The 19205-nt window shown below is 44.3% G+C and overlaps 1 protein-coding gene across 3 annotated transcripts in view; it reads right to left on the bottom strand.

The window, feature by feature from the left end:
* The window catches only part of ZC3H7B (zinc finger CCCH-type containing 7B), a 97796-nt gene that overhangs the window by 20138 nt on the left and 58453 nt on the right, over nt 1–19205 (bottom strand). For all 3 annotated transcript variants that reach the window (XM_066596362.1, XM_066596361.1, XM_066596360.1), the window contains exons 18-20: nt 7049–7167; nt 4201–4306; nt 2249–2357 (exon numbers count right to left, since the gene is read on the bottom strand). In XM_066596362.1, coding sequence (XP_066452459.1) covers nt 2249–2357; nt 4201–4306; nt 7049–7167 — 334 coding nt within the window. The remainder of the gene's footprint in view (nt 1–2248; nt 2358–4200; nt 4307–7048; nt 7168–19205) is intronic.

The following is a 19205-nucleotide window of genomic DNA, read 5'->3' as shown; positions in this document are numbered from 1 at the left end:
CCAGCATAGCGAAACATGTACGGGACAAACATAATAACAACCCGGATGTACTCTGCTTCCAAGGGATAGAAACTATCAAAAACAACGGAAGGAGAGGTGACTTGAACCGCAGACTACTTCAAAAAGAATGTGCCTGGATATTTAGGCTAGACTCCTGCTCACCGAAGGGTCTCAACGAATCTTTATCTTTTTCATCTTTTGTCTAATATCCCTGATGCAAATCACCATACGAGTGGTGTGGACATCAGAGGGAATAATAAGAAGAAGAAACAAAAAATAAAATGAGACAAAGAGATCTGGAATTTTCACCAGCATGATGGTCACTATGACCTGAGAAAAAGGGTGATCTATAAACCAGGGATATTGTTTGCAATTATGGGTTAATATATGCATTTTCCCATTAGACAATAAACAAACAACAAAAAATCAACAAACTGATATGTGCAATTGTAATATCTGTGGTCCTTCCCTTATAGTATAATATACTGTTGGGATGTTTTAGATAGGACTCTTATGTCTATATTTATCATCTATATTTTCCTATACATAATGGGAGCAGCTTTACTCAGCCATTCAAACATCAGGAATAAAACATCAAACCGATTTGCATGTTGTAACATCACCTTTATGGGGCAATATTCATCCCAGAGAAGGTCTATCCCAGTTCACGTTTATGGATATATTGCTAAATTACATCTCCTCAATATGTCATCCAGTATAAGTATGGCAATCCTGGAGATGTGGAATATATCTGGCCAGAACGCTCTATGTATATAACGCAATTTACAATGGTGGAGGCAGTCCCCGAGAAAAGTGAATGGCATTACCATGGTTACCAGACATCTATAGCCATTAAACCAATCGCAAACTCAGCGAGGGAGCGTACCGGCGATCCGGTGTGCGCATGCGCGAAAATCGAGATATCGTGGGACTTAGCCGGGCCGGGCAACGTAATGTTGAAGCGATCTGAAACCACACCGCTAGCGCACATGCGCGAGAACATAGATATCTCGCGATACCACGGAACTGCATGGAAGAATGCGGCCGGGACTACATGAGCGTACCGCGCATGCGCGGGATACGAAAACTATCGCGGTGTTACGGCCAGGATAGTGATCATGGGAGGGACCATCCCACATCCCTGATTGGAAGGATGGGACGAGCCCCTTATAGGTAGGCGGGGAAACAGACTTAAAAGCCCGAGTGTGGTGACTACCTACCATCTCTGATCATTTGTTATCAAGCAGCCGGACAGGCTGCATGTTACCTTTGTAGCTCTCTGTAAATAGAAATTACCATCCTGATGATGCGGCCCTAAAAGGGGGGGGGGGGGGAACCGTTCAAACGCGTTGATGGAAAATAAAAGGGGAAAAGCAAGGGGAACTATGTTAGATTAACCCCTTAATCCCCAGTGACCAGTATATGACCAGCATACAGGGATATCAATGGATGACTGATCACTTAGGATTGATTGATTTATTTGAATGATGTAAAGAAGGGGAACTCTATAAGATTAACCCCTGAATTCCTAGTGATCTGTCAACAGAGACATCGATAAATGACAAGATCACTTAGGATAGAGGTTTACTTAAACAAAAGAGAGATTGGGCAATTGATTACATCCAGTTATCCAGCACTGGGTATCTGAAATTAGCTTTTCTTAGAAATTGTCAATGAAGGAGGGACCAATATTATATTAAGTGTGAACAACTATACACAGATTGGTCCCCCAGACATAGGCTGGCATATGACTAAACATATTGACTTTAGCTACATCTAAGTCAATATATGTTATCAAGAAAAATTGAACATATAATATCTATCTGACGACAGAACCATCGTGTCAGTAGATAAATGTGTAGCCTGACTCAATAAAGGCGATCATCACGAGTCCCTTTGGTAAATCTATCCCTAGAAATTCATTAGGGATCGTATTATCAGGGCCACACTAAAGTGAACTTCATACAGCCAGCAATACAACCTTGCTAATAGGATACGACAAGGCTAGGATATATATTTTTATGATAAAAGGGTTGAGTAACAAACAAAAGGCGTAATAGCGCTATCTCAACTCACATTGCATGTCTTTGTGTTGTTATATGTGGTTTGTTTACACGTCAGTTTTTTAATAGATTAAAATAAAGGTTATATTTTAACTTTATTGGTCCTTTCGGTGATAAACATGTAAACATTAGTACCAATCATTACACCTTCATCGCTTCCCGTGAAGACATTTGCAGTCACTCACCTTTGCTTTCTTTCATAAACGTCCAGATGTCTTTTTCCTCAGTGTTGTGTGCAAAGGTGCAAGTTCCAATATACTGACATTTCTTGCTATTTTGCACATGGACGCAGATCTGTGAAGAAAAAAAAAAAAAGAAGTCTTTTCTGTCCCGACCTGCTTTGAAAAGTTGAATGTTCCCACCTACTAATTAACAGTGTAATATTGTGTTAAGCTACTTGTACATGCTGTTGCCTCATATGACCTGCAATCTGGATTTTAAATCTACTATACATCGATTTATGCAGAGAATTTTAAGAGCAGATTTCACCTCTTCAAGATGAGGGGTTGAAATCCGCTAAAAATTCATGTCACACATGTTGATTTTGACACTGGTCTTCACCAAAATGTGCAGTGGATTTTCCACTGTGCAACATGTAACCGGGCCTTTAGGTTCACCAGGCACAGCTGACGTTTGGTTTAAACTGCAACCACACCAAAAATGCTGCAAAACTGTGTGCAGTTTTACAGATACTGTTTTTGGTGCGTTTTCACCACATCCAAAGCACCCTGTGTGAATACAGCCTTAAAGGGGTTGTCTCGTGAAAGCAAGTGGGGTTATACACTTCTGTATGGCCATATTAATGCACTTTGTAATGTACATCGTGCATTAAATATGAGCCATACAGAAGTTATTCACTTACCTGCTCCGTTGCTAGCTTCCCCGTCGCCATGGATCCGTCTAATTCTGATGTCTTCTTGCTTTTTTAGACGCGCTTGCACTGTGCGGTCTTCTTCCTGGTGCCGGAGAGCTGGTCCTCGTAGCTCTGCCCCGTCACGTGTGCCGATTCCAGCCAATCAGGAGGCTGGAATCGGCAATGGACCGCACAGAGCCCATGGGAGAAGACCCGCGGTGCATCGTGGGTGAAGGAAGAAGGAAGATGTTGCAGAGCGGGGATTCGGGTAAGTAATAAAATTTTTTTTTTTAACACATCCATTGGGGTTGTCCTGCGCCGAATGGGGGGCCTATGGAAAAAAAAAAAAAACCTTTCGGCGCGAGACAACCCCTTTAAAGGAGTTGTACTAGAGGATAAAAAATTATTTTTCAATTTATAGTTTACTTTTAAAAGTAGTATATTTGTGCTAACTTAAAGCGCAGGAATGGGTTCCTCATTTTGTTTCGGACATTTTGATACATAATTTGTCTAAGATTACAGTGCGCATATGGCGACAGTTTTGGTTTGCATCGGGTCATTTTCTTTTTTTAGATATATATATATTTATTTTACTCTGTAATTGTTTTTACTTATTTTCGCTGATTTTTTTTATAAACCTATATGTCTCTCATGAAGTCACATAAGACCTGTGCGGGTCATTCACATATTTTTTTTTTAATTTCAGTCTTCCACTGTAGCTGGGGTATCCATAGGAGCAGCATCTATAGGGACCCCAGTTACAGGGGAAAACATCCCAGTGTAGTGACAGTAGTCACTAACGGAGCTGATCAGGGTCTTCTAAGACTCTGCAGCTCTTCTGTAACAGGGGGCACCCCGCGATCACATCATCGCCAAGTCGAATAGTGAAAGAAACACTTCTGCTTCCTCTCTGTATTACATGTGCTCATTAAGACACTATGTAGCCTGTAAAGGAGAAGGCAGATGCAGTTAAATGCTTCTTCCTTCTCCTCCGGGTCCTTAGCTGTGACTAATAGCCGAGGACCCGACCTGCTCCCGATTGCAGTAGCTTTAATCCTACACCATATTTTTACTATCGGCAGGGATTAAAGCCCAGGACTTAAGTGCCGTATATTTACCGTGCTTGGTCCTTAAGTGTTAAATTCCATTACAGGAAAACTCAAACAAAAACTCTTTAACAACCAATTATTGATTCTTGTTACCTTTTTTTTCATGCACAAACGTCATTTTACCAACATATTATAGCATAGCATTACACAGGCTTTTGCATTTTAGACAGAATACCTCGTACTGCTGAGGAAAAGAGCGAATGGATGGAAGTGGTCTGATGGGAACCCATTTTTTTTTGGTCTTTGACATCACCAATAATACTCGCTTATCTTTTGTCCAACTGTAAAACAGCAAAGAAAGTGGTGAGTTTCTTGGCAGGAGTAAATAGATGGTCTGTGTATAAGTTAATCATGTTACATACAAGAGCACTGAATGGCCACTTTATGATAAACACCCAGCTAGTAACCGTTTGCTTTCTTTGGCCTTCTGAACCGCAGCGTCATGGCACATATTCCATTGTGTGTTGAGATCGTTCTGCAGAAACATTCGCCCACACAGACAAGATTCTTCTTGCAGTTGCCACAAACAGGATAGAGATACTGACATGATCTGACCAGCTGACAGGAAGAGTTAATTGATTCATGCTGCCTGCACGCTGCAACAGAAATCTGGAATCATCCAACCAGATGATGGTTTTCCCACTGCTTAGTGATAACACTTTGCACTCTTTTGCCCCATGGGAATCTTGCCATTTCTCCTTAGACAGTAATGGCCCTCGAAGTAGTTGTCTGCCGTTATAGCCAATCCGTGCTAAGAAATGACGAGTTGTCTGCCTGGACACATTGGTACAGCATGAGCATTGTATTCAGCTCTTAGGTATAGTTTTTTGCTCAGGGTTCAGCATAAAGGTACATGCAGCGTATGGTGCCTGTAGGCAGGCAAGTACCGTGGCCTTGATCATGTGGTGTCCCTCGATCAATGAGCGGCCCACAGAAAAGGCGTTTGGGAAAGCATTCCATGGGTGCAATAGGATTCACATCTTACATATTCTTTATCGTGCTGTGACAGAATCTCACTTAAAATGACAGATTTATCCCCTTAACGTCACAGGACATAGGTTTACGTCCTGTGGATGGCACAGGATCAGAAGCAGAGCCCGCAGCGGAAGCCAGCTGTTACAGAGCCGGCCTCCCGCTGCAACAGCGGGAATAGATAAGAACAGCTACCCCTGCTGTTAACCACCTATATGCCGCAATCTATTTAGAGCAAAGTAGCAGCGTGCTCCCCTCTATGACGATACACACCCTCTGCGATGTAATCACGAAGGACCGATTGGTTGCATTTATAGCAACCGGACACCAAATACAAAGTCCTGCAATGTATTATCATTCAAGTCTCCTACAGGGATATAAAGAAATGCAAAAAAGGGGAAAAAACAAACATATAAAAAAACATATAAACAAAAAAAAATCCCTTATGCTCACTTTTCCCTGTTTGTTGAAAAAAACAAAACAAAAAACATTTTTTTTAAATCCCACATATTTGGTATCTTCATTTCTACAATGACCTGTACAATTAACTGAACACACTACTTATCCTGCATGGCAAAAACTATTTTAAAAATGTAAAAAAGGCAAAATAGTTATTTTGCCTCCCAAAAGAAACACAGTTGAAGTGATGAAAAAAGCCATATGTACCCCAAAATGGTACCAATAAAAACTGCTGCTCGTCACACAAAAAACAAGCCCTCACAGAGCCCTGCTCATGGAAAACTAAAAAAGCTGTGCGACTTTCAATGCAAAAAAAAAATGTTTACGAAAAAATGGGTTTTATTGTGGAAAAGTGGAAAAATGTAAAAAAAATTTTGTTATTTTACCGACCAGCAGAAAAACTGTATCATGTCACTTATGTTGTATGATTAACGCTGTAAAAAGTATGCCAGAATTGATGCGTTTTCTCTCCCTACTCTCAAAAAGATAATGAAAGTTTTAAAACATATTACATTTACCCCAAAATAGTACTAATACAACTAAAGTTCACCAGGCAAAAACCAAGTCCTCATATGGCCATGTTGACAAAAAATAAAAAAAGTTATGGCTTCTGAAAAGTGAATATATAAATCTCGCCAAAAATTGATGCGTCCCTAAGGTCAAAATGGGCCATGTCCTTAAGCCCTTAGTGACGAAGCCTATTTGCGCCTTAGTGACGAAGCCAAATCTGAGATTTAGATAACGGCGATCACGTGACCGAGGACCCCAATGAAATCTCCAGGCTTTTGGCTACGTTTGGTAGCCAGGAACATGGAGCTTTTAAATTATCCTGGCAATACGCGGCTTTTGCGCATGCATCTGTTACTTTGGCGACGGGCATGTGCACAGAAGCTGGGGTGAAGTCCATGGATAAATCCAGGGGACTTATGTACGAAATGTCATCTTCCCTCACTGATATGATCCGTAAGGGGAGATGAAACTTAAACGTTAAAAGAAAATCTTTTTACACTTTTTTTCTTACTTTACATGATCACCGCATGCAGCAATTCCTGGCGACAACTCCCTGCTCTCAGCTACACATGCTAGCCGGGAGCATAGAGATTTAAAATCTCCCGATCTGCCTAGCCTTCTGCGATGCGCAGAGGCCGGTGTTAGGTCCTGGAAGGACCAGAATGCTACAGGACATCACAGAGGACGGAGGTGAGTACTCGCAGCTCTGCTCATGGATCCGATTCGTGAGGGGAGCTGAAACTTGAACTTTCACCTTTTATTTACTGTTATGTGATTGCCGTTATCCAGTGGGGGCATATCGCGGGCCCCCATGACAGCTCCAAGTGGTTGGATACCTCCGGCAGCCGACAGCAGGGAGCTGTTACGTCACCAGCCCCCCGGCAGCTTTAATCCCCAAAGCAACCAAAGTTTTTTACGGCCCTGGAAATTAAAGCAAGGCAAGCCAGGGCGTAAAAACACTATGGGGTGGTCACTAAGGGGTTAAAAAGGTTTTTAAAAAATGATACATAACTCAGTAATGTGACTGATACAACAGTGTTCAATTAGTGAATGCATTAATTACATGAATATTCATTTAGTACCTATGTCTTGCTTTGGCTGTGCAGTATTTCCCATCACGATCAGCCTCAATCTCTCGACCATTGCGCAAGCACTGTCCACAGACAAACTTCATTTTCAAATCCAGTGGTTTGGGGGTAGGCTGATGAAGAAATAAGCTCATTAGAGCACAATAATAGAACACGGCAGCAAGTCTATTCCTGTGAATACTTGCAAAGGGAAAAAACAAAAAGATTTGTCATAACAACTGCAACGTTGTGCTGAATGACAAGTAAATCATCTGAGGATTGAAGGAAAAAGTGTTCTCAATTATGATTTGATTAAGAATATTATTCACTTCAAGTTGTCATCATGTGCTAATGTGGCTGCATGGATTAAAGGACATCCATCAACTTCATCCCTGCAGTTATTAAACCAGTAGCATGGCAGGAACGCTGCTAGTATCCTGCCTGAGACGTCAATCAAGTTCCAGGGTTAGGGATTGATGACTGCCTCATGTAGAAAGCCCAGAACTGCTATGCTGCAATGGACGGGACATCAGACCAATCTAGCGTCATTTACATATGACTCACAGGAGTTTCAAAGTTGATTTTAGGGTTCTTGAGGCAGGCTGAGCAGTGGGGAGGTAAGTGTAATCTGTCCCTCATATAAATCTCTGCTGTGCTACTAGTCGCCGGGGGAACAAGAGTTGTCCTTTAAACCTGGCCATAGATAATACAGATTTAGGATGGGTTTGCACATTTATATGGTGTTTTGGAAGCCCCTTTGAAGTGAATGTTAACCGCACATCAAAAACTCGTGCGTTTTACTGCGAAACGCCACCATTTTCATCCTAGTGTCTTCTCACAGGCGGAGAACATTTAAACCACACGCTTCACCTATAGCAGCTGATCTACCCAGGATCTACGATGCTGGGAGTTTGGGTCAGTAGACGATCATAAAGGTCGAAACACTCACCTGTAATGGAACAGCTAAATTGTGCCTGTAAACGCCTTCTTAGGACAATAACAAAACCAAACTTAATTTTTGCCACTGAAAAATCTGAATGCATGTAATAATATTGGGATTTACTGTGGATTTCATTAGTAAAGGGGTTAAGTCCACACGTATTTTTCTCTGCACCTTCAGAACAATATATAGAAATAGTAGATGAAGTCTGGATGCATTTCAGGGGTTAAACAGCTGATATCACAGTTTTCTCAGATCCGAGCCATTGCAGGAGGGTATCAGCTGTGTAACATATCCTGTACTGCTGAGCCTTCTCTATGTGCTCCCTGAGATTTCCACCATACATGTGTGACAGATGGCAGGAGGGATATCATCACTCCTTAAGGAGAGCACCTTAATCTCTTAAGGACACGGCCTATTTTGGGCTTCAGGACGCAACGATTTTTGGCGGATTTTCTTCTCAATTTATCAAAAGTCATAACTTTTTCATTTTTCCGTCGACACGGCCGTGCTTGTTTTTTGCATGGCGAACTGAAGTTTTAATCGGCGTCCTTTTTTGGTACATTGACTATATTTTAAACCCTTTTTTTTTATGATATCAGGGAGAGAAAACATCAATTCTGCCATAGATTTTTTTTTATAGCGCTAATCATGCAGCATAAATAAGACAATCCATTTTTTCTGCGGGTCGGTACGATTACAACGATACCAAAATCCTTACTTTTTTTTAGGTTTTTCCACTTTTCTGCAATAAAAACCCCTTTTTTTTGGAAATCATTTTTTTTTTCTAAATCGCTGCATTCAAAGTCCTGTAACTTTATTTTCTGATGTATGGAGCTCTGTGAGGGCTTATTTTTTGCGAGACGAGCTGTGGTTTTTATTGGTACCATTTTGGGGTACATGCGGCTTTTTTGATCACTTTTATTGCGTTTTTAGTGAGGCAAAATGCTAAAAATTAGCATTTTCCCTCAGTTTTTAAAAAAAAATATTTTCGTACACAGTCAAAAGAATGTGCAACTTATTGTACACGTCGTTACGGATGCGACAATACCAAATATGAGGGGTTTTAAAAGAAGGGTATTTAAAAAAAAAATTTTGTTTTATTGATTTTTAAAAATTATTTTTTTTTTACAACATTTGTGTCCCTCTGGGGGACTTTCACCACAGTACTGCTGATCACTGTGATAAGGCATGGCAGGGCAGTAGCCCTGCCATGCCTTATCGCTTATACAGCGATCTCAGGCGCTGGCAACACAGGACACCAGTGTCTGGCGTCCTGTTGCCATGGCAACAGGCCGGGCTCTTGCGATAACATCGCGAGAGGCGGCCGAAGACACAGAGGGAGCGCGCTCCCTCTGTGAACTCTTTCCCTGCCGCAATCTACTTAGATCGTGGCAGGGAAGGGGTTAACAGTGTGGGGCGCATCTCCGATGTCCTGCCGCCCGGGTCAGTTGTCGACGTGTCGCCCACTGATTGGCCTGGCCGCGTCTAACATCTGAAGTCCTCGGAGAGTCGATGCCGAGTGTGCATGCGTCCCCCTTACTGGCGCACTTGCGCACTCGCCATCGACTCTCCGTGGACAGCAGAGGTTAGACGTGCCCAGGTTGGCGGGAGGGCGCGCAGGAGGCGACCCCTCACGCACCAGGTAAACAACGGGATTAGGTGAGTTTACTTTGTTTGTTTTTTTTTACTTTTCTCTTTCCACAGGTTAGACTGTAAAGGGATGCAGGTGAGCATAATTTTTTTTTATTTTGCTGACAGAACCCCTTTAAAGGTGAATGAGGAGAATTATAAGGCCATGCATGCTCCTTACATGGAAATACATGCAAATAAGGAAAATGGAACAATACCTCTGCAGCGCCACCTACTGGATGGTAGCATTCTTTATTGGCAGATGTCAGGAACAGGTTAAATAGGTGCTGTTTTGCTTAAATTTTCTCTTAGGCTATCTACACACAGGTGAGCGCAATCTTGGGCCAAGAAACTCTGTCTGATATCGCACTCACCAAGTTTCGTTTTCACACCAATGCGAGGCGTTGTTCTGACAAAAACGCCTCCCATCACTTCTGTGAAGTAGCGATCCTCCGGCGCGTCTTTAAGGCACATTAGACAACTGGCAAGTGTTTCTCATTGTGTTTAATGGGAAACCTTGCATCGCACTTATGTGCAATATCGCACACCGTGCAATGCATTTCACTGTCCCATTGAAAGTAATGGACAATGCGCTCCGAGAACCCTCCCCCACAGCGGCCCCAGCGGTAATTATGACATCTCACAGCGACCCCAGTGTAATAGTGACATCCCCCCCCCCCCCCCTCCTCTGAGACCCATATACTTACCCCCTCCTTGTCGTGGAAGCTCTGGTGTTCCTCTGCTCGGCGCTGATCCCAGGCACACTGTAACATCAGTGTGCTGCCGGACGCCTCCTCCCCTGCTCTCGCAGAACCAAGTATGAGATGCCAGGGGAAGGGGGAGGAGGGAGTGCGGCTAGTAGTGCTGCTGACTGAATACTGGCAGGGGAGCTGCGGCCCCTGCCGGTATAATCACTAACTTGGTGAGCGGCCGACAGCGACGCATGCCAGCAGTGAGGGCTCCGCATGCCACCTCTGGCACGTGTGCCATAGGTTCGCCACCACTGGCCTAGACCGACAAGTCTTTCGTCGTACACAAACAAGGAGAGACTTGTTAACCTATGTAATGTGGATGGAGAGGGGCCAGCGAGGCTCAACTCAGGTACAGTGGGAACAGGCACTCTGCCTGCAGCACAGAACAGCTTCTCCATACACAGCGCCGGGGACTGAGCACAGGAAGCAGGATACACTAAAAACACCAGCACTGGGAACACTTCTTTGTGGCACAAGAGAACCAAGTAGCTTTGCAAATAATAAAAAAATAAGAAAACAAAGCATACATGCATTAATACATGGTCAATATGGAACAGCTTTACCTTCACTAGAGAGAACAGTGCAGGCACAGCTGGAGAGCCCTCTTCTGCTCTGAAGTTAATAGTTCCTAACTGAAGACAGATTTCTCAGTCCCGTCTTCATCTAGCTGTATAGCTGAAGAGGGGTTTTATACAAAAAATATATAGAATAGGCTAATAAAACCTATAGCAAAAATGCTTAGAATCGCCTATTCAGTACTTTAAAAAAAGTGCAGGTACTCTTTAAACATACAGAACTGCACTGTATGTTCCTGCCTTGGGTACTTGCTGTCTATACCACCTCCATTCAATGTTCTGAGAGCTATTTATTCATGGCCATGCCAAATAAACCAATATGGGTGTGAAGGAAATTCAATCACTGCCCTGAGGGCAGTAGTTAGACATGTAACTTCACACCTTACAGGTGTTAAGCTTTGAACATTTTGTAATAAGTACTTGCCCTAATAATGCATAGAAATAGAATAATCTAAGGGTGTGACAATCACGTGGCATCATATTACAAGGCTCAACAGTGATATATCATGGATTATCGCACATGTCCTTGCATGGTAAAGTGCAGTGCAATATTACATTGAATATCTAGGTATTCTACAGTAAGTAATAAACATCTTGTTTTCTCTTCCGTATCATTGGGGAACACAGAAGACCTGGGAATGTTCCAGAGCAGTACCCAAGGGTGGGGGGCAAGAAAAAGATCATGAAACTAGCCTACTGTTTCTCGTGGGCACGAATTAGAGACATCTCCATTGGCGGCTAGCAGGTAACGCTTGCTATCCTGTGTAGGACAAAGATAATGGAGACTGAAAGTGTTCTCGTTACTAGTAAGGAAGAAATTGGCACTAGTTTAGAAAACACATGCAAGTTTTTATAGGCGAGAGACTCGATTCCTACAGGAGCTAAGGAACTGTGAGAAGCTTGCAGCCGGTTTATGGTACCCTGCTCTGCGGAGAGAGGAAACGTTGTCCAGGACTGGTCATAACAGTGTGGTTATGAAGATATTTAGGGACAGGAGATTTCCCCCAGTTAGATAATGTCTCGTCATAAACCCTGGTTTATGCAAGGTGATGAGACAACTTGAAAACTCCTGGAATTGTAAAGGCATCCTGTGTAATGAGGTGAATGGTGGTAGTCAGCATTGAGCAATCATACTGAATACTGAGACTCGCAGTTCTACCATTACGCCTACTGTAAAAGGAGGTAATAAGACTGAGGATGATTGCCATGACAGATTACTAACTATTTCTTCCCTGAAGTCATGGAAGAAATGACTGCTTGCCATAAATGCATAGTCATGGAGGATCTGGAGTCTCATCGTAATCCAATTACTTATATGAAAAAAAGTAATGATGGGGCTTAATGCTTGCAGTAACAGTGTATTCCTGTTAGGTTTATGCTGGCTGTACAACCATTACTCTTTGGGCTCTTTCACACAAGCGTATATCGGCCTGCCGATATATGCTACGATCTAACTAACTGGATTTCAATTTCATCAGATCACATGGCCGTATTCTCGCGGCATAAAAGCGCCAGGCCGGCCAACATAGCGCCGGGTGCTTTTACATCGGGCTGATAACATAGTCCTGGCCGGAATACGTCGGCCGCTGCATTGACTCCTATGGGAACCAATGACAGCGGCCGGAGAGGGGAGGTAGTTTAGCAGCGTCACTGTTAACCCCCCCCCCCTCTCTCAGGCTGTCTGCAATGGGAGGGAGCGGGGCGGAGCTAAGCACCACCCAGTCCCAACTCCTCCCATTGCTGGCTGCAGACAAGGGGTGGGAGCTAAGCCCTGCCCCCTCCTATTGCAAACAGCTGGAGGGGAGGAAAGAGGAGGTGAGCCGGTGAGGGAGGAGGGAAGGGAATGGCATGGCAGCCTCGATGTATATGCGCCGGGGCCAATGTCGTAAGAACAGGCGCACAAACATTAGATTTGTGCAACCGTTCACGCGTTTTTACGGCGCCGGTGGGCACACGTAAAAATGCCTACAGCCGCGTGGAAGAGCCCTTACTAGGCATGAGGGTAAAGTGTACATGTGTAAGCCCAAATTAATTACGGTGTGCAGGGACACCTGACTGCCAAGCTCTGGGCTCATGTGACGCTCCACCTCAGTGTTGCTCCTTTCAAATAAGAATATGGACGCCAGGACGGGACTGCACAGAAACACGCATGAGAAGGTAAAATTCTGTTCCTCTTCCAGCACTCCAGAAGTACGCCTTCATTCACACCCTTACGCGGTCCTCTAGCGACCGCGTAATGAACCAAAAGTCCAGGGCAACTAGCCTACAAATATTTGTGCGGGGAGAGGTCCATTCCCTCCCTGTGCGCAGGAAGTCCCGCCTATGATTGCGACCTTTACTGGCCAAGAAGCCGTGGGCTTGACTTAAGCTTAAGCTGGCCAGACGCGGCTCCGCTTATAAAGAGCCACAAAGGCAAATGGGCAAGTTTCACCCCTTCCTGTGTGCCCACCAGAGGACATGCCTTCAGTTGCGGCCTATAGAGGCCCAGAACCCATGGTCTCGATTTGAACCTAACCTGGCCTGAGGTGGCTCTGCGGTATGTACAAAAAGGCAAGGAGTTGGCCTATAAAGAAATTGAACAGGAGGAGAGGCAAGTTCCCCCCCTTCCCCGAGATAATGGAAGACCCGCTTCTGGACGCAGTCTATATAGGCCTAGAAGCCAGGAGCAAGATTTATTGCTAGCACAGAGCAGTGTGTGCACAGTAGTGCACTAAGATGCCAGACACCACTGGAGCCCGCACAAGAGCTGTACCCTCACCAGTTCCCAACCCCCGCTCGTGAATGAACACCAGCCTGATAGAGAATGCCAGCACCACAATAGCTGTAGTGGCTTTTGCAGATTTGCTGTGTGATGTTAAGCCTTGAACAAAGTAGAGGAGTCACTGAGGAATTCAGTGATTACAGTGAAAAGCACAGGGTCGTGGGAGAACTGCTGTAATATAGGTCAGTAACCTATGAGGCAATTTCTGATGATTCATAGTATGGTCAGATTATTACAAGTAAGGCCGGGCTCACACGAGCGTAATGTTATTGTGTATTACGTGTGTATAACACGTGGTGAATGGAGTCAATGAAAGTACATTGATTTTCAATCATCGGTTCACACTTACGTATATTCATTGCATAGAATATGCATGTAAAGAATGCAGCATGCTCTACTTTACCGCGTAATAAGCACGATAGAGCCCTACTGTTCTCTACGGGCGCTTACGAAAACACTGTTGTTGTTAGCGGTTCACGACCCTAAAGGCAAGGTCCTTAAACGTTTTTCGGTTTTGCACTGCTTCTTGTACATACACAATTATATCGCATATGTGCGCCTTTTTAAGCAACATTGCTAAGAGACAATAGAAGGAAAATACAAAAAAAAAAAAAAAAAAGAGGAAGCCAGTGCATGACAGCATGCGTGAAATATGCTGTTATGTGCAGGCATACACAATCACAAATGTGGTGATACGCACTCCAGATGCCGGTAAAATGCTGCGATTTTATCATACGGACACATGATCCCGGCCTTTACAGATAGAATCAACATAAAATGTTAAGGGTCCTTTTACACGATATGACTTTTGAGTGCTAAGGTGCCTGACAATCATCCCACCAATTATCACTCCTGTGGTTTTAAATAGAAGCATTAATCGATCAGTGAATGGAGACTGAGTGCACCAGAGATCACCTCCGGCTGCTTGCCTCCATTCACAGTAAACAGGCAGATCATAGTTTGATTTTTATGTCTGCATAAAATGAATGACAAAACAATTACACTGTGCAACACAATTTTTGTAACAGATAAGCAGATAGGTGGCTCACAGTAACTTTAGTGCGCTGAATTCAAATATGATATCCGTTTTTTTCTGCCACGTAAGGTTTTCCAGTTATGGGGAATAATGTAATCCAATTGCTGCTGTATTGTATTTTTTGGAAATATGCCTATACAATTCATCCAGTAGGTTTGCCATTAACCTTGCTTAACAAAAAGAACAAAAGTGATTGCGCAGCTATTTCAGAATCACTGTTACACACCGCGCGCTGACTGAACACTACAAGGGTAGGTTTATGTAACATATAGGGTATGTTATCACGTGGCGGAAACACTGTCGATCATTCACCAGTAAGTTGTAATTAATGAACTGTGTTTTTACAGGTCACTGGTTAGACTAAATAAAAAAGAATCAAATTCAAAAAATAAAAAAGTTATTGTGCGCAGAAGATGGCGGCAAAAAATATTTTTCAAAAAATTAAATGTCTTTGAAAAAAAATAAAAAAATAGTACAGCAAAAAAAAACACTACATAAGTTTGGTATTGTAACAGACTGACCCATAGAATAAAGTTATCAGGTCATTTTTCTTGCAGTTTGTGGGCCGTAGAAACAAGACGCACCAAAAGATGGCAGAATTTCGTTTTTATTTTTCATTTTACTCTTATTTTTCATTTTACTCCACTTAGAACTTTTTAAAAGTTTTTTAGTACATTATATGGTACATTAAATAGTACCGTTAAAAAATACAACTCGTCCCGCAAAAAAAAAAAAGCCCTCATACAGCGACTTCTATGGATAAATAAAGGAGTTACGATTTTTTAAAACGAAAAAAAAAAAAAAAGCTTGGTGACTAAGAGTTTAAATAACTTGAAAATAATACATGCTAGCTAATATTCAGTTTTACCAGTGTAATCAGCATGTTTTAATTTTACAGAAACACATCAATTACTTTCTGTTACAATAATTGTTTTACAATATGTTGCACAGGGTAATTGAACAAATATCTATTGTCGCTTCATGTAAAAGGGCCCTAAGGGCAGCAAGTAAATTGGTGGTGGTGCAGCTTTAAAAAGTAAAGAAGTTGCTTTTTATCTTCATGTTCCCCTGTGTGCGGTTTTCCTAGTTACATGTGACTGTCATGAGCCCAGGTTTCCACGCAGAACATTGCCCAAGTTATCTCACGGCCTCCGCTGGAGTGTCTTCATTCCATGATGCGTTTATCCTGGTGTCTTCTTTCCCCAGGTAAGCAATGTACAAACACCCGGCAGCTCACACAATGTAATAGAAAACAGATATTTTTGGTATAACTTACCGTAAAATCTCTTTCTCGTCACGTTCATTGGGGGCCACAGCCAAGACCATGGGATATAGCCACTGCCCTAGGAGGCGACACTAAGCAAAAAGGTGTTAGCTCCTCCCCCCTGGCTATATCCCCCCTGCAGGCACTCAGCTAATTAGTCTGTCTGCAAGCAGTAGGAAGCCAGTGGCAGTACGATTATACATATTATGAATACATACCAAAATACATACTTTGGCATAATTCTCTGCCAAACAATGACCGAAGAACAAAAAGTTCCAGCAACCGCTTAAATAAACAAGGGGTGGGTGCTGTGGCCCCCAATGAACGTGACGAGAAAGAGATTTTACGGTAAGTTATACCAAAAATATCTGTTTCTCGTTCGTATCATTGGGGGCCACAGCCAAGACCATGGGACGTCCACAAGCAGTCCCGAAAATATATATATATATCTTGGGTGGGCATTTACAGTTTGATCGTGTGGTCACAGGACCGCCACCTGCAAGATCTTCCGGCCGAGCGCGGCGTCCGATGATGCAGATATGTGGACCTTATAAAATTTTGAAAACGTATGTAAGGAAGTCCAGGTGGCTGCCTTACACACCTGAAGCGCCGAGGCTCCGTGCCGGACCGCCCAGGAGGCCCCCACCGCCCGTGTGGAGTGGGCCGTAACCCGAAATGGTGGCGTGCGTCCTGAGGTGCGATAAGCCTCCGTTATCAAGGACCTTATCCACTTAGATAGGGTGACCTTTGAGCCTGCCGAGACCCCTCCGGAATCATGAAGAGGGTGTTGGTTTTAAGGAATTCTTTGGTTCTTTTTACATAAGTCTTCAACGCCCTCACCAAGTCCAGGTGGTGCAGCGTTTTTTCACATGATCCCATGCTTGAACCGGGGGTTTCAACGGGGGTGTCGTATGGGCGACTCCCTGAAGGAATGTACGCACAGCCATTCTGTTTGCGATTGGCCTCTGAAACAGCACCGTCAGTGCTGACACCTGCCCCCTTAGCGAGCCTACCCTTAAACCTATTTCGAGACCCGATTGTAAGAATGCCAGTATTCTGGCTACTGAAAATTGCATCGGCTGCACTCGCCGCTCCTCACACCAGGTGAAGAAACGCTTCCAGACTCTGTAATAAATAGCAGACGAGGCTGGTTTCCTGGCCCGTATCATTGTCTGAACCACCTTCTCCGAGTAACCTTTTCTTCTTAACACCTCGGTTTCAACGGCCAGGCCGTCAAATGTAGAGACCTGGAATCCGGGTGTAGTAAAGGCCCTTGGGATAGCAGGTCTCTCCGATCCGGTAGGTGCCATGGTGTGTCGGTCAACATTTCTATGATGGCCGAGTACCAGCTTCTTCTTGGCCAATCTGGCGCTATTAATATCGCTGGTTGCCCTTCCTGTCTGATTTTCCACAGGATTCTCGGTATGAGGGGGATTGGTGGAAATACGTACAGGAGTTTGTATCCTCCCCACGGAATGGTCAGTGCGTCCGTTGCTGCCGCTTGCGGATCCCGTGCTCGGGCCACAAATGGAAGAATTTTGTAATTCAGTCTGGACGCCATGAGGTCCACGTCCGGTGTACCCCATTTCCGACATATTGTCCAGAATATTTCTGGGTGCAACCCCCATTCGCCGGGATCCACCGTTTCCCGACTTAGGTAATCTGCTACCCAGTTGTCTACTCCGGGAATGTAGACTGCCGATATTGAGCTCAGGTGATTCTCCGCCCACGTCAGTATGCAAGCTACCTCGTTCATTACTGGCGCGCTCCGTGTGCCCCCTTGATGGTTGACATAAGCCACCGCTGTGGTGTTGTCCGTCTGGATGCGCACATCCTTCTTTTTGAGACTGGACCTGAAGTGCCGGAGAGTCAGGTAAATGGCCCGTAATTCTAGGATATTGATGTGCAACCTTGTTTCTTTCTGAGACCAAACTCCCTGAACCGACTGGCCCCCCAGTGTTCCGCCCCAGCCTGAGTGGCTGGCGTCCGTCGTCAATACTACCCATTGTTTTGGACCCAGAGACCGTCCCGCCTGATGCCTCCCTGGTTTCAACCACCACTTCAACGCATCCTGGACTTGAGGGGTTATCCGGATTCGTTGTTCCAGAGTCAGTGTGGATCTGTTCCAGCGGGACAATATCAGATGTTGTAGCATCCTTGACGGGAATTGGGCAAAGGGGACCGCCTTGAAGGCTGCTACCATGTGGCCCAGAATACTCATACAGTATCTGATGGTTAGCGTTCTCTTCTGTATTAGAGACCGAACACCGTGTAGAAGCTTGTCTACCTTTGTTTGGGGTAGTAACACTCGGTGCTGGCTGGTGTCGAATATCATGCCTAAAAATTCCAACCGTTGTGCTGGTATTAGGCACGATTTTTTGTGGTTTATTATCCAGCCAAATTCTTCTAAAGTTTCCATCGTGACACGTAGACTCCTGATGTTGTCGTCTCGTGACGGTGCTTTTACTAGTACATCGTCCAGGTATGGTATGGCCGCTATGCCCTTTGCATAGAGTAGTGCCATCACTGCTGCTAGTACTTTCGTAAAGACTCTTGGTGAAGTTGACAGGCCGAATGGCAGGGCCGTGAATTGAAAATGCCTTCCCTGCGTCTCGAAACAAAGGAATTTTTAGTGTGCTTCCCAAATCGGAATATGAAGGTAAGCGTCCTTGATGTCTATTGAGGACAATAATTCCCCCGGCTGCATGGAGGCTATCACGGATTTGATCGACTCCATCTGGAAATGTTTTGTTTTGATGAATTGGTTCAGTCTCCTTAAATCCAGTACTGGACTGACCCTGCCGTCTTTTTTGGGCACTAGAAAAAGATTTGAGTAAAACCATTGCTTCTCTTGCGCCCCTGGCACTGGTTTTACAACTCCCTGTGCCAGAAGATTTTCCACTGCCAATTGTAGGTTGGCTACTCCTTCTGGGGTGGCAGGCACTCTGGACTTGCGAATCGAGTTCTGTGGCAGAGTCGCGAATTCGATCGCGTACCCGAATGCCACAATCTCCTGCACCCACTTGTCGCTCACGCGACTCCACCATGTCTCCCGGAATTGGGAGAGCCTGCCCCCCACCCTGATGACGCTGGGTGGGGGCGGTGCCTCATGCCACGTTCTTTGATCCCGCCATCTTAGATGTTCCAGGTCGGGATCGCCATGCTTGTCTTGTCTTGAAGGTTGGGCCCTTCTTTGCGTCTGTCGGGGTCCT

This window comes from Eleutherodactylus coqui, chromosome 3 (assembly GCF_035609145.1).
Source record: "Eleutherodactylus coqui strain aEleCoq1 chromosome 3, aEleCoq1.hap1, whole genome shotgun sequence".
Taxonomy (NCBI): Eukaryota; Metazoa; Chordata; class Amphibia; order Anura; family Eleutherodactylidae; genus Eleutherodactylus; species Eleutherodactylus coqui.
The sequence above is the reverse complement of the archived record's forward strand: the minus strand, read 5'-3'. Positions and strand labels throughout refer to the sequence as shown.